Here is a 15,497-nt window from a genome sequence, read left to right on the forward strand (position 1 = left end):
CAGGCTGTGTCCAGTGGACGGGGTAACTGGCTCATAGGATATTTCCCAGTACTCTCTTGGAATGGAAATCTTCACCAAGAGAAGATGATGGACAGATTTAGGATGATTATTGGGGAGCTGGTACATATTTTATCGTTAGAAAATATGATTTCTGCCATTGTAGATCGTTTCTCCATATCTCAACCCTTCTTATACTTTGAGATAAGACCGAATATACGTTTTGTCCTTTCCCTTTCTGCCTGTTGCTAAGATTTGCTACTCTCACCTGTCTTATTTCCATTTCCATTAATCAGCTCATGACTCTCAAAACAATATAACTGAATGCAACTTCCTCTATAAAGTTGTCAGTGACTGTATTTGAAATGGATAGTTCAAATTGTGTATTGTTGTTAGTATCTGCTGTATATTTTTTGTATTTTCAACTATCAAAGTAACACTTAAAACTAAATAGAAACAGAGTAATTTGGTTCCAGTAAGTGGCTATAAGTAGAAAAAAAAATTACCATCCACATTAATAAACAATCAAAGAAACAACCTTTAAGCTTCTGAAAACTTTAGGTAGGTTGCATTTATGTGAATGTGTTGAAAAAACAGGACTTTTAATCTAGAATAAAACATGTAAATCATGTCTAAACCCCTCCTTTTGCTGTTGAGAAAACACAAGCTTGGAAAGAGAAAGTGATTCGCCCAGGGTCACCCTACTGAGTTATGGCAGAACTGGGATGAGTGCCTAGGTTACTGCTTCTCACTCTCCTCTCCTACACATCTGCTCCCCGTTCACTAAAGGCAACCCTGTGGTTACCCTGGATAGGCAATAAGTATCACTTCTCTGGGTCAACATTTCTAAATATTCAGAGTCATCTTCTGACATTAGCATACTTTTACGTTTTTTAGGAGAAAATCGAAATACTGTTTTCTGGTTTTTTTTTTTTACTTGAGACTGAGTTTTCGGTGGAAGGGCTGGGATTAAGAAGCACTGATTCATGTCTTCCTGTCCAGCCTGATGCCTTGCCTGTTTGACCATTAGTAAACCGCCTAAGCTTTCTGGTCCTATGTTTCCTTTTGGTTCAGTCATGGGATTCTTCCCATCTCCACCATGTCTGTCTACAAATCTGTGTCTCCACCCATTCTGACAGCTCTGCATCACTTGTTTGTACCTCTGTGTCAGCATAGACTTCTGAACTGGCTGGAGGATGGACTCTACTCCTCCCCAGACTGCGCTGGCCTTGGCCTGCAAGTCAGGCTGGAAATTCTGGGTCAGTGCTTGTGCTCTCCTCCATAAAGTTGCCTCACATGGAAGATAGGAGGAGAGAGACTTTTTGCTTATTCGCAGGTTCTTAAGAACATTTGAAATAATGCGTGACATAATTGCTTTGGAGAAGATGTTTCACAGTGTAGGTTATTTAGGTTTAAGTCCTATTTCAGTCCCTTTAACTGAATTATTGTCCTAGACATCGTTGGGGGTATATTTTCATTGTCTTGAAATGAAAGTGTTGGAATAGTTGCTTAAATTCTCCTTCCAGTTCTAATATTTCTTGAGCCTGAATTACCTCTTCTGTGCTAATCATGTATAATCTATTCACACTTTCCCAAACAGTATATGCGAGTCCTGACTGATGATGCTTAGCACATGGATTCAGAACCACAAATGTTAAAGAACTTTCTCACCCCTGCCCTGCCTGGTGTGGCTCATTAGGTTAGGTGCTGTCCTGCAACCCCAAAACTCACTGGTTTGATTCCAGGTCAGGGCCCTTGCCTGGGTTGTGGGTCAGGTCCCTAGCAGGGTGTGCGAAACGCAACCAATTGATGTTTCTCTCCCTTTCTTTCTCCTTCCCTTCTCCTCTCTCTAAAAATAAACACATAAATAATTTAAGGAAGAAATTTCTCACCCCTTCTCCCCTTCAAGGGCATGGGCATGCCTGTGTTACAGCGCTGGCTGCTTCACGTGGAGTGCTGGACACAGGAAGCATGAAGGTATTCATGCAAACACAGTTTGAGGACGATGAGCTGATATACCAAATGAACCTCCAGTTTCTAAGTTTCCGAGTATTTGCTTCTGGCTATTTCTCTTGTGCTGCTGAGCAATGGGAGAAAGCGGCTTCTGACGTTCATCATGCCCCACTCACTGGCCCTGCGTAATCAAAATGCAAAATAAGAAAACTATTTTCCATGAGATTTTAAAACAAAATCGATACAAAAATATCTGGCATGATCTATTTTATATTACATCCTAAAGGGTGGACCAAAAATATTTTAGTCCATCTATTTAATTTGCATGTTGAAACTACTATTTTTCTACCCTCCTCCATTAATGTTTCCTTAATGGAAAACCAAACTGTTTTTGTTCTCTACCTTCTAAAAGTTCTGCTAGAATTATTTTGCATTAATTGCATTATGCAAAGCATTGCTGGAGATGTTTTATGATACAGAGGACTGTATGTATGTCTTTATAGACACTTCAATTACACGTCCTTTCAGCTTGGTTTGGTGCTTGCTAAACTGAGTGTGTGGACTGACTGACAGCGTGTTCTTTAGGGTCCTGTTTCTACATCTACAGCTTGTCTAAATAGTCTGCAGCAGTGGTTTTCGAACTCTTCTATAGAAGTGTCCACGGGACGTTATTGGAGGCAATGGGGAAGACCAAGGAGGTGGAATCCCAGGCTTCCTCTGCTTGTACTTGAGCCAGAGTGGCTGTTTTTATATTTTTTAAACAATGGGGTTTAATGTATGATTTTTTTTTTACCAGGTGGTTATGCTGCTTTAAAAATGTCTATTTTACCTTGAAATCATTAATCTTATTGTGGTTAATCTTAAGGTTCTTATATTGATGATAGGTAGATAATATATGTATTTTTCCACTTTGTTATTTAGTTGTTTCTAAGCAAATTGACCTTGATTTTAATTGCAAGGGACTACTTTAATAGTGTATTATCAATGTAATTTTTATTTAATAAAGATTATAATTTCCTAGAAATAATTCAGTGAGTAGGTAAACACAGTGAAAAGTGAAGGTTACCTTTCTCTCTTTGTTTTTGTTTGTTTTGGGGGTATTTTTTGCTTTCTTATGTAAATAGAACAGTGAACAGTGAGGCTGCTTATGTGTAATCAAGCACCACTTCAGCTATGACCTTGACCTTACTTGCGACCCAGTTGTCTTAAACTCTGAATTTTTCTAGTTTTAGTGAGTTTGGATCTGGTGGCAAATGGGCGGCAAAGGTGGTGACAGGCAGGTTGTTAAAGGTTGTTATAGACTCACACACTATGAAGACAAAAAAGCAGGAGACTTGGCAGGTTCACGTCCCTCATTTGATGGAAGTAAAATTTGAGATTCAGAAATGCAGATGATGGTACCACATGTAGAGCTGGCTCTGTGCTGGCATCTCTGGGAATGAGTGGGTACTCGCGCTGCCTGTGTCAGTGAGGTGACTGTGGAACAGAGGCCCCTTGCACTGTCTCCACAGGATGAGTTTATCGTAAGGACCCATGTGGATGTGATCTGGCCTCTAGGGATGGGGCCATCTCTCTCTCCTTATTCCTTTTCTCCCTCCCTTCTCTCCCCTCTCTGATCTTCTGCTTCTCTATTATTTGTATGTCCCTTTTTCTCCTCTCTCTGATAATTGGCTTCTCATATCCTTATATGTTTCAATTATTAATAATTAGCCATGACCATGATCTTTTTTCATTATCAGTGATTGCATTTCACCCTTGTGATGGTTTTGTTACATGCTCCTTAGTTCAGATTTAAAAGAAGGTTTATTTGCCTAGTGTTTGGTGTTTTGTTTTGTTTTGTTTTGTTTTGTTTTTGGTCACAGGCTGGCATCTAAGTTCACCAGCCTCCTTATGCACTTTTGGTCACTTGTCCAGCCTTTCTTCTGTGGGTCACAGTGCTTTGAAGTAGCATCACACGGTTCAAAACATGGCTCTTTTGGCAACGAGGGCTGGGGGTAAGACCATTTCCTTTAGAGATGCGGGTTGGTCAAACGTTACCAACTTTGGGAGAGTGTATTAGGGCTGAAAAGGATGAATGATAGGGAGTGTGAAGGAAAAAAAATTGAGGCACATATCAAGTTTAGGTTTTATCTTGATGTTTTCTTTCTCTTCAAATATACTCGTACCATGGAAAACTCTCTTTGTCTCCTGTTGTTACCTCATTTTCTTTTTATTCAATGCTCTGTTCCCAGTTGTCAGGCTATTATTCCACTTGAAATTGTGAGCACATTATCTCTGTCGGGAATGCTAGAGTGTTTGTTCCAAAGATGGCATTTTGAAGCACCTATCCCCACTGCCCTTAACCTGTGGGGTAAGTGAAACTTCTCATTTAACAATGAGCCTCAAGTTTTAGCCCATTTTTGGACCTTGGAAATGTGTGCTTGTATTTCTGTCAGCCATTAGATTGTAAGTTTCATAGGGAAGGGAATGGTTTTTGTACCGGCTTGGCCAAAAGATCCATATGGTTTTTTCCATAAAATAAAAAACACATTATTTATTTTCATCCATTACTTTATTGATTTGGATATTTTAAGTATGTTGGCTATCTCCTGCTTGGTATATTTTGTTCTCAATTAATGTCTCGATTTGATCGCTTATCAACTTCCACTGGTCTACCTGACTGTGGAGTATTGCCCAGTGAGAAATCTCCAGCACGAAACTTTGCAAACCACTTTTGACAGATTCAGTCATAGCACCTTCTCCATACACTGCACAAATCTTTGTTTTGCATTTCAATTGCATTTTCACTTTTTTGGAAATAATAAAGCATAATATGCAGAAGATGTTGTATATTTTCTTCCATCTTTAATATTACAATGGCTACATAAAAATTCACCAGTGTGGGTAAGTTGGTTTTTTTTTTAATGCATGCTGATATGACAGCTGTCACAATACAATCTAACAAAGTTGTTTTGAATGAAGTTAAATACAACTAAGCACTACTATAGCCATCTTATAGATAAAAACAAACAAACAAACAAACTTTTTAGCCAACCCAATATTTAAATCTCTGTATCCTCTGCATGGTTTTACAAAGAGTCTCAAAGAACATGTTGTATTTGATATCACTAGGCAGATATGAAAGTAGTCGTATCCAGCACACTGCACTTCTTGAGGTGGGGATCATGCTTTCTTTAGACTGCATGGTACTTAGCACAAACGATTTCCCAGAGCAGCATGGGAGAAGAGCCGTTCCCGCACACCCATGAGAGAGTTCTCTATGAACCATGCGATCCTAAAGAATTAGACAAAGAGGACTCAGCTAGCACATCAGCTGGGTTACCAGTAATGTCTCATGGAGGAGAGTGCATTCGGTAAGACAGATAAGTGGGGTTAGAAAGGTAAGTCCTACTACTGAATGAGCGGGAAGGAGAATTCATAAGTCAGCATGAACTAAAACATTTTGTTTCTCTTTAATATATTGAGTCTCATTCAAAAAAGTCACATTTCTACTAGAATCTATAGGTCATATTTTCTATAACTCTCACTGCCAAATGCGGCCTCTCTCAACTTGACATTTCCTGGTTCAGTGTGATGAGGGCTCTCATATTATTATTATAATAATATGATAATAGCATGGGGGGTCATATTACGCAGCAATGCTACTGTTTTTATTTTGTATTTTTATCCAAATCTCTCTTACCTCATTATTTGGACTGTTGGTATTTTTATGGCTTCATTAACCATGTAACATAACATAGGTTGTTTATAAGATGAATTCACTTCTGTTCACATGTACACACATACATACACATGTTCAGACACAACTACCCTTTTAAATGTTCATTGTGAAAGTAACTTAGAACAGTGTTTCTCTGCGTATATAACCCTCAGGCCAGCACTCTCAGCATTATGTGGGAAAATATTAGAAATAGAAGATCTAGATAGTCAGAAACTCTGGCTCCTGGGGTCCGTAATCTGTGTTTTAACATCCTTTCTAGGTGGTTACAAGTAGGCTAAAGTTTAAGAACTGCTGGTTAGAATTATATTCTTCACAGTTAATTTTTAGCATCTTTACATGTGTTAAGAAGCACAGGAATCCCATCTAACTGAAGCTTCCAACTTCAGATTTTACCTTGGAATCAAAATATTTTTAGAAGTTATATATGCAATTGACTTAGTATGTCAATTGATACATTTCTTTGGATACTGTGGTCAAGGCAATAATTGACTAGCTAACATTTATCGAATACTTATTATGTGAACAGTATTTGACATGTATGGATTTGCTCAGTCCTTACAACAAGTACAGGGAGAACTGAGACCCAGAGAGCTTAGTAAGTTGCTTAAGGTCGCAGAACTGCTGGCTGGCAGATCCAGGTTTTAAACTTTTACAGGTCTGACTTCAGAACCTTTGCCACTAATATTTTTGTGTGAACTATGCTTTGGGTGGAAAACTTGATAAAATGATCACAAACAAAGAAATGTATTGATTATTACCCTAGCTTCTTTAAGGGTAGAAGGATGATAGATAAATGATAAATAGATACATACTTAGGTTTTTGTTGTTTATAAATAATACAGATTTTTGGAATTCCTTTTCTTATCACCAAGTTCTTTTTGTTTGTTTTTTAACTAATATTAGAACAAATGGAATAATGAACTTTATTTACCGTAAAAGAAAAATAAAAATGAAATGGAATTCATATTGCATTATTAATGCCTAAATAATACCATGGAAAAGAAAATCGAACTTAGATGTAAAATAATGTACTGTTTGGGGTAGTAACCCCTAAGGTGAGCTATCAGTGAAAGCTTCTCTTCTAGTGAATCACAAAAGGAAGCCTGTGACTGGGTAGGAGCTGGCAGTTCCTTGGTGTCACACGTGGGGTCTGGAGAAAATGTTTGAGTTTTGTGAAACACAATTTAAAAACCCTGCTCACGTCAAGTGTTCCTTCTGGTTATTTGGTCTCTTTCTCAGGGGTGGTTTGGGCCAGGACGTACAGATCTTGGCTCTCAGATCCCTTGTGTGCTGGGTCATTGTGATGCCGCTGCTCAGCCCCACCCAAGTTTCTGAGGGCTGTTAATGAGGTGGTCAGACTCATGCATATTTTGAGTGTTACACAGGGTATTGGCTCTAATTCTGGGATGTGAGTTTCCTAGGGCAGAGATTAGTTCTTCATTAATTAGACCATTCCCCTTGACTGTTTCTCTTAATAGCCTGAATTAAGAACTCACTTTTTAACAAGGTTGATTTGATCGTTAGATCAGTAGATCATTTGAAAGCCTGACATCAAAGTCTTTCATAGCAGATTTGCAGTTGTCCTATCCCCCTACCTCAAAATGGGAATAAATTCTCTTTTTTTAAAAAAGATTTTATTTGTTTATTTTTAGACAGAGGAGTAGGGAGCGATAAAGGCAGAGAAACATCAACATACGGTTGCCTCTCGTGCACCCCCAACTGGGGACCTGGGCTGCAACCCAAGGCATGTGCCCTGACTGGGAATCAAACCAGTGACCCTTTAGTTCACAGGCCAGCACTCAATCCACTGAGCCACACCAGCCAGGGTGGAATGAATTCTTAACGAATAAATTGTTATTATGCTAAGCAAGATCCATTTATTTCCATTCATTAATGGTGAGTACTCTCACAATTTTTCATCCACCAATGCAATGATCAGTTCAGGGGAGGATCATCTATGGATACAAAAACCATTGGCTGAAAGGTTCTTGGTAAGTAGAATATCAGCAGAGTCTCACAGATAATTTATTGATTTAAAAGGAGGAAGACGCTTGGACAGTGGAGAAATCTGATGGACTCTTCCTTAATCAAGTCATTACACTTGACGTCCACTAACTGGGCCAAACTGACCTCATAAGCTTCATGGTGTGATGCAGTGGGAAGGTCACAACATCACGTATTGTGGTAGCCCTGCCACACTTGTTTAACCTGAATGCAATCATCAGACAAAGCCAGCTTATTGAACTATTTAAAAGACACTTGGCCTAAATTTCTTTTAAAAGTTGGTTTCATTAAAGACAAACATTAAAAGAGGCTAAGAAGACCTGTCATCTCAATGCGTGATTTTTGATTAGATTATGGGAATTAACGGTAGATAAAGGACATTGCTAGACTGCTGGTGAAATGTGAGTATGCGCGCATGTCAGATAGCACTGCACCATGTTAAATGTCTTGGATGTGAGAATGATATCAAGACATTAGGTGTTCTTAGGAATGCAAGCTGAAGTATGTGGAAGGGAAGTTTCTGCAACTTCTTTCAAATGCTTTAAGTGCTTTAACAAACAGAACATATACTTTTTCATATACTGACAAAGGGTAGATTTTTGCTATTTTGAACACCTAGCCCTCCCACCGCCATCCGCCTTTTGCCATGTTTCTGGAAATTTGTATCAGAGTCAAGTTGGAGAAAATCTTAGAGTCCTCTCTTGCTGCTCAATTCCAATGGATTTGCTTTGGTTTTTTTAATTGAAAGGTAGTTATTTCTAAGCTTTTAACCTCACTGCATTCAATGTATCTTTTACATATAAGATGTAGAATTTGCCCATAGCCTTGAAAATGAACAAACTCCTCTGAGTGGTCATACCTATCTTCTGTTTGTTATCTGAGAGAGAAAGGAAGAGGGAGGGAGGGGAAAAGAGAGAGAACCACGTGTCGACCATTGATGAATCTGGGTATAGGGTTTTTGGGTGAAGTTCATTTTACTACCTGTTCAACTTTTCTGTGAGTTTAATTTTTTTCTTAATACGGTATTTGGATATAAAAATGAATAAATAAATACAAATGAACACTGTTATAAATCACGGCTGGTTCTCCTTGACTGTCACCAGTAATTAATAGATTTGCAATATGTTGGCTAAAACATGACCCACCTAAAGTCAGACTCTTGGAAATGGCCTGACAAGCTATACATTTTGGATCTACACTCTGGCTTAAAGTCTGTCCCTATTAATTTATAATTAGGGTATCATCACCTTATAATTCTTCTAGTGGAACTAAAATTTTTGACTTTCCAAGTTATAAGAAGCCCAATTGTGGTTTGGTAAGCTCTTACCATATGCATATTTATTGAGCGAATGGGACTAATTATCTTCTAGAAAATATCTTATGAATGACTTACTCATACGCGTTAGTAAAAGGACACCTTTTGTACCTCACCTCTTATCCTCTAGTTGCATCTCCATGCACCAGCCATCGCTACAGCCACTACCTCTGCATAGGTATGACCTGGCAGCACCTTGCTTCGGCCTCAATACCTTTCTCTCAGTTTCTGTCCTGGAGCTTCTTTGTCACCACTCCACGTCCTGGGACAAGTAGGAGGGAGTTTACAACCCCACAGGCAACCGTGAGCCCAAGGAGAACTGGACTATCCATCCCTGGGGATAGATAATCTGTTCTGCACCCCTTAGTGGGAAGATCCGAGGCACATTTTGCTGGACTCCTCAGAGCGCTTTCAGGAGAATGGAGACCTACTTGCCTATACTGCTGATCACCTCAGTGCAGCACCTTTGAGTTGGCTTTCCCTCCTCCCCTGCTCATTTCTTCCAGTCCTTCACTACTGCTTCATGGGATCTGCATGCAAGTCGTTGTAATAAGCTTTGACTTTTTTTGCAGAACATCAACCAGACAATGGCATCTCTCTAGTTATGGTTGAAGAATATGAGAATTGTTGTTATTACAATTGCCAATATATAAGGGATTGTACGGTGTCTAGAAAAAGCATTAGGCAAAGTGTCAGCAGAAACTTCCTTGTTGTTATTTGGCCTCAGGCAGGTCATTTAGCCATCATGTGACTGGTAAAGCTACAGTGATGAGGAGTTAAGGAGAAGACACAGTGGTATCTGTGTAGGATTCTGTTAGCTGGTTCCAAGACTATGGCCTCTGGTATCTATTATAAAATGTTGAGAGTAACAAGGTAGTCCTTGAATGTAGAGGCACGGAGAGAGTTAATGAGCATTTTAGAGAAGGGTTGTTGGTGGACTTGGGAGGACTTCAATTATTTGAACTGAGACATAAAATAAAATAAAGACTCTCTAGTGTTAAGGAGGCCTATTGTAATCCATATTGAGGATTGAAGGAAATGTAGGAGCAAAGTTTTTATCAGAAGGTCAGGTAAGGCAACCAAGGGGGTCGTGGTGCAAAATCGCACAGCGTTAGGCTGGCACTTGTTAAATTGCATCAATCTAATATGAGAAACTAACAATGAGGAGGAACCCCAACTTAGAGGGATGGGAGAATAAAGTGACTTGATACCAACTGAAGTCTTGCGTGCACAGGCTAGTTGTGTACTATGTAATTACTTGTTTCATTGTATAGCTCAGGGTAATTCTGTGATTTTGAGTCTTTGTGGTTAGATATCCCAGTGACTTAGGGCACGGACAGTTGATGTACTTTCTGCTACAGTACAGATGTGGTAGTCCTTACTGAATCCTGTCTCTTTGCTGATACCGCAGAGAACACTTAATGAATGATGCTCCCCTTAAGAAGAATAATTAATAATAGTTGTATTATTCATATTAATTTATAGTTACTGGTTGCTATAATTAATGTTATTTATGAAAATTATCATAATTATAGCACTTTATAACTTACAAAGTATTTTCCCATCCATTTTTTTTTCTGAATCTTTTAATATCCCTCTGGCTTAGATATGGCAGGTGACATTCTCCTTGTTTTATGTATGAGGAAAGTTGGCCCAGGAAAGAATTGAATCAGACTGCAGTCCACCTCTCTTACCTGTATATTGTGCTTTCCGATTATAAATGGAAATACACTTATCAAACTCATACTTATTATAATGTTTTATATCTGCACGTTAAAGAACAGGTTCCCACATTTCTCAGTTACCTTCCATAACAATGATGTCCTCCCTTTCCTTTTTGTACCAGGACCCAATGTCAAAATATTCACAAGAATTCTAAATGTGTAAAGACTTTCTTTTTAGTAATACCACAATATCTCATAGTTATTAATACTCAATGGGATAAAGACGAGATTGCTTTTGATAGAGGGATTAGCATTTTCAAAACATATGCTTCTAGGGCAAAGTCCCACTGTTCTTTTTTTAAAAAAAATTTTACTGTTGTTTAATTACAGTGTCCCTATTTTTTCCCCATTACTCTCCCCAACCCTGCCCATTCCTCTTCTTCCACATTCAAACTTCCCTCCTATTGTCCTTGCCCATGAGACCCACTGTCCCTTCGGGCTCTGAGAAAACATCGTCAACATGTATGTATGTATGTATGTATGTGTGCATGTATTTATTTTCACTTTTGGCTATGGCAACAGAGCTGAGGAAAATTTCTCATTTTTGATAGAGGCAACTTCATATCTGGGCCACACAATGTGAAATACACAAACACACTCAGTGTGCAAATGCACACTGAGCCTTTTAGTTCCTCTTCTGTAACATAACATAATATATACTCTGTTAACTAGAGCATCCACTGCTCTTATTGTATGTTTGGCTGTTTGTAGCCAAAAGACATTGATATGAAAAGGGTTACTGTCTGGACCTATGATAGTGTCTGTCATTATCTATTCATTTATATATTTAAACACATTTACCGAACATTTCCGTGGGTCAGGCCCTCAGCAAGATTCTGGGGAATCAGCGGGACCAGAACTGACAAAGTCCTTATCCTCATGGAGCTTACAGTCTGCTAGGAGAGACTGGTGATGGACAAATATACATAAATGGTAGTGTTAGATCATGATGGATATTATAAGAAAAGCCAGGTGAAGGGATAGAGTGCCGTGGAGAGGTTATGGAAATACATTCTGAAGGAGAAAGTGATGAGAAGCCTGCTTTAGATGATGTGATAAAAGATGCCCATTGTTCAGGAGGGCTCACAAAGAGGGATTCCAGCTGCCCCTGGGCCAGGCAGCAGTCATCAGGTTTGGATGCAAGGGGCCTGGGCCACAGCTTCATAGACTTTGGTGTTTTCAGTGTGCCTGGGCTTGATCAAATCCACAGGGATTAACTCATGCTGGCTTAGTTCACAAGAGGCTGATGTACCAAATCCCCTTCGGGCTGTCTGATACAGAGATCTAAATAAGTTCTAGGACTCAAGGAAGGTGGTTTGGAGAGGAAAGGAACTACCCGTCTATTCTATTATCATTGCCTGATATACTAGCACATATACTAGAAAGATACATTTATTTAGAGGACTGTAAGGTTTGATGCTAGCTTGTCACAGTATCCTATTTTTTGTTTTAGCTTAGGATATTCTGGTTTCTTGGCTAGTGCTTTTTTTAAATTTTGTCCAGATAGTATCATGACATCTAACTTCCTCAGACAAATTCAATAGGGTTGATTAGTTTATACTAACTTCCCATTATTTGATGTCTGTTGAATCTTGCTGCTGATGCATTTTGGTTTCTTGGTGGAGTCTGAAGAGCCCCTCCCATTAAAAACCATGACCATTGTTACTTTGTAAAAGGGCCACCTTACTTTATTATTTGCTTGCCTTATGCTGTAGGCAAACTGCTTGTTTTCCTGAACCTACTCACAATGCCGGTGCATGCTCTTGTGGTAGTATTGTCTTCTGCTCATCTCTTATCAATTCTGAGTGCAGATAGAAGTTGGTACTTCTGATAACATGGGGCACTGAAATATGAAATCCATTAAGCCCTAGCTTCCAAATCAGGGACCGCTCACCATGTTTCCTCTGCAACTGCTTGGCCAGAACCCTGAGCAGTCACATTTAGTTCATTTGTAGACTCATTGGTTGGGACTTACCATCTCTGTCACACAGACACAACTAATGTCCATTGATCTCCCCTGGTTCCTCTCTCCCTGGACTCTGTCTCCCACCTCTGCCCTTCCTGTTCCAACTAAAATGTCATCATTCTGAGCAATGGTTTCTGAACACAAAGAACTTGCAATACCTTTCCAGTTGGATCTGCTCCTTGAATACAGGATGGAGACATTTACTTACTTTTATTTTTACACTCATCAAAATATAAGTGTGTGGCCTTAGGAAAATCACCTTATACCTGAGTTTTCTTATTTGTCAAAAGGGATAATTCTACTTCAGACTACCTCACTGAGATTTTATAAGAAGTAGAAAAAAGATGCAGAAAACCTTGGACAAGTCCACACAATAACGTGAGAAATTTGAAGACAGACTGGATGCAATAGATACTGCCAGTTTCCTTTTTGAACATGTCTGTGTTGCTTCTGGCAGGGAAATCCTGGAGGCAAGACCCTTGAGGAGAGACGCTCCAGCCTGGATGCGGAGATTGACTCGCTGACTAGCATCTTGGCCGACCTCGAGAGCAGCTCCCCGTACAAGCCTCGGCCTCCCCAGGTAAGAGCCGCCCAGGAAGGTCTCCACATTGCCAGCTGCAAAGAGCCGACACTGAGCTGAAGGGATAAGCTGCTGCTTATAGCCCTTCCATTGTTTTTTATCTTCTCAGAGTCAGTAGTCTAAGTTGTCTTTTTTATTTAACATCTACATATGTTAACAGAAATTTTTAAAATTAATTTTATTAATGTCTCTTTAAATTACTACAACAACATTATAGAAAAACTTTTGAAAATTAAATTTCTTCTTCTTCTATTGCTTGGCTCTTTTTCTGGCTTTGAGTATGTGGATATTTTGTTGCATGTTGGTATAGTCTTCACAAATAGACTTTAGCATGACCATGTTTAAGGCCAGGCAAGGCGAGGGCCATGACTTCTGTAAAGAAATTCTTTATGTTGGATATGTGAGGTGGGCTTCCATTTTTTGGTTGTGGTTGTACGTAATGTTACGAATGATATGTTCACGGATATTTTCTTTGGAACCACTTCCCTGTCTCAGATTCCTAAGAGTAGGATTTCTACATTGAGGAATATGACCACTTTCTTTATTTTTTTTTCCAAAGGTTGTGAATAGCTTATATTGGCAGTTTAAATATGCCAGTTTCTCCTCAGTCTCACCAGAATTTCGTGATAACCATTAATCTATATTTTTTAAGTGCAGGTGGTAGCACATTACTAGTTTGTGTGTTCATTGTTTTAAACTTGCTGTGGTGCTTGGCTCTTTTTCTGCATTGGCGTTGACTGTCTGCATTCAGAAGCTGAGGTTCCATTGCTAGTGGCCACTTCCCGTCTCTCTGATCTTCACACAGTAACGGCAAGTGGACTTGCAGGACTGCAGCTCCTCAGGAGGCATCCAGCAGAACTCTAGGTGCAAACATTGGCCTGGCACTATTGTCACTGCGTTGTTACACTCACGTGATGCTTGCTTGACAAAGTGACAGTGCACATGGCACGCTGAGTTTGACTCAGTTCTTGAGCAGCAGTTCCTATATTCACAATGGTTTCTTTCATGAATTGAAAACCAGCCCCGCTTCTCTGCTGTCAGTCATTTCAACACTGAACTGCGCATAAGGTGGCAGTGATTTCCTCTTCAGACGTATCCCCGTTGCCTTTCCTAGACATAAAACGAGACTGCCAGCTATGTGCGGGCACAAGCGAAACACACGAGAGCTTAGCTCTTCCTTAGCTATCTTCGCTCTTGGCCCAACCAGACCTGTTGGTAGTGCAAATGCACTTAATTTTGATAAACATGCTGAGCTTCAGGGATGTAGCAGACACTGTGGTCTTTTGGGGGAATGATAGGAGAATAAAGTGGATGGTTGAGTGGGAAATATATAGGACCCCATTGTCATCTTCTAGGAGCCCATAATTTTTAAGTTCAACTCTGGCAGATATTGCAGAAATGTAAGGAACAGAGTAACGAGTAGTTTTGAAGGTGACAGAATCTGAGAGGATTTATCAGAAGGCTTGTGTATTCAGATTGTGGGATGGGGACAATGATGGAGAATGGCCTGAGCCATAGAGGAGAAAGATGCAGGCTGCCAGGTGGCAGTGGACAAGGCCACTGAAGGCGCGAAGTGCCTATAGGAGTGAGGTTTCCTACGGAGAGCCAGGGGGGAAGTTTGAATGCCAGATTCAGATTTTGGCTTGTCTTTTAATAATGGGGAATAGTGGGAGGTTCCCAAGCAGGGGAAAGCTAAATTTCATTCCAAAAAAGGAAAATAGTAAGCAAGGTGAACTCTGGAAGGATGTAGGGGGATAGGCCCAGGTCTGAGAAATTCTCCAGCAAGCCTTGCTTGCTTCACCGTTTCTGACCATTGTGTGATGTTAAACAATTTTTCTACTCAGCTGTAGCACGTGCCTCAAGCTCAGTTCTCAGTCAGCAAGGCCACAGGGTTTGCCACTGAAATCACCTGTCCATGACTCCCTGCCTGTTTTTAAAAATGGGGAAAATAGGGTTTTTGATTAATCTTTTTCTCTCCTCATTTTTTATATCTTGATATATACTGGGAAGCTTTTGCTTAGAGGATTTTGCTTACTATAGGCTTCATTCCTTAACACTGTGTCTACATACACCTCCCATAAACCTCTGCATTTTAATGCATTTATTCAGTAGCTGCATTTTTGTTTGCACAACTTACTGTGCCCACAAACTCATAATCACTGATGTTTGTACAGTGCTTTAGTAACTGTAAAGCACTTCCACACTTATTCTCACTTGAGTGAGACACAGCTATCTCA

General features: G+C 39.7%; 1 protein-coding gene across 11 annotated transcripts in view; it reads left to right on the forward strand.

Annotated features, from left to right (window-relative positions):
- LPP (LIM domain containing preferred translocation partner in lipoma) overlaps nt 1-15,497 on the forward strand; it is a 633,676-nt gene that overhangs the window by 285,053 nt on the left and 333,126 nt on the right. For all 11 annotated transcript variants that reach the window (XM_053918206.1, XM_045199196.2, XM_053918208.1 and 8 more), the window contains one exon: nt 13,138-13,260. In XM_053918206.1, the coding sequence (XP_053774181.1) occupies nt 13,138-13,260 (123 nt within the window). The remainder of the gene's footprint in view (nt 1-13,137; nt 13,261-15,497) is intronic.

The sequence above is a fragment of the Desmodus rotundus genome, chromosome 2, assembly GCF_022682495.2.
Source record: "Desmodus rotundus isolate HL8 chromosome 2, HLdesRot8A.1, whole genome shotgun sequence".
NCBI lineage: Eukaryota > Metazoa > Chordata > Mammalia > Chiroptera > Phyllostomidae > Desmodus > Desmodus rotundus.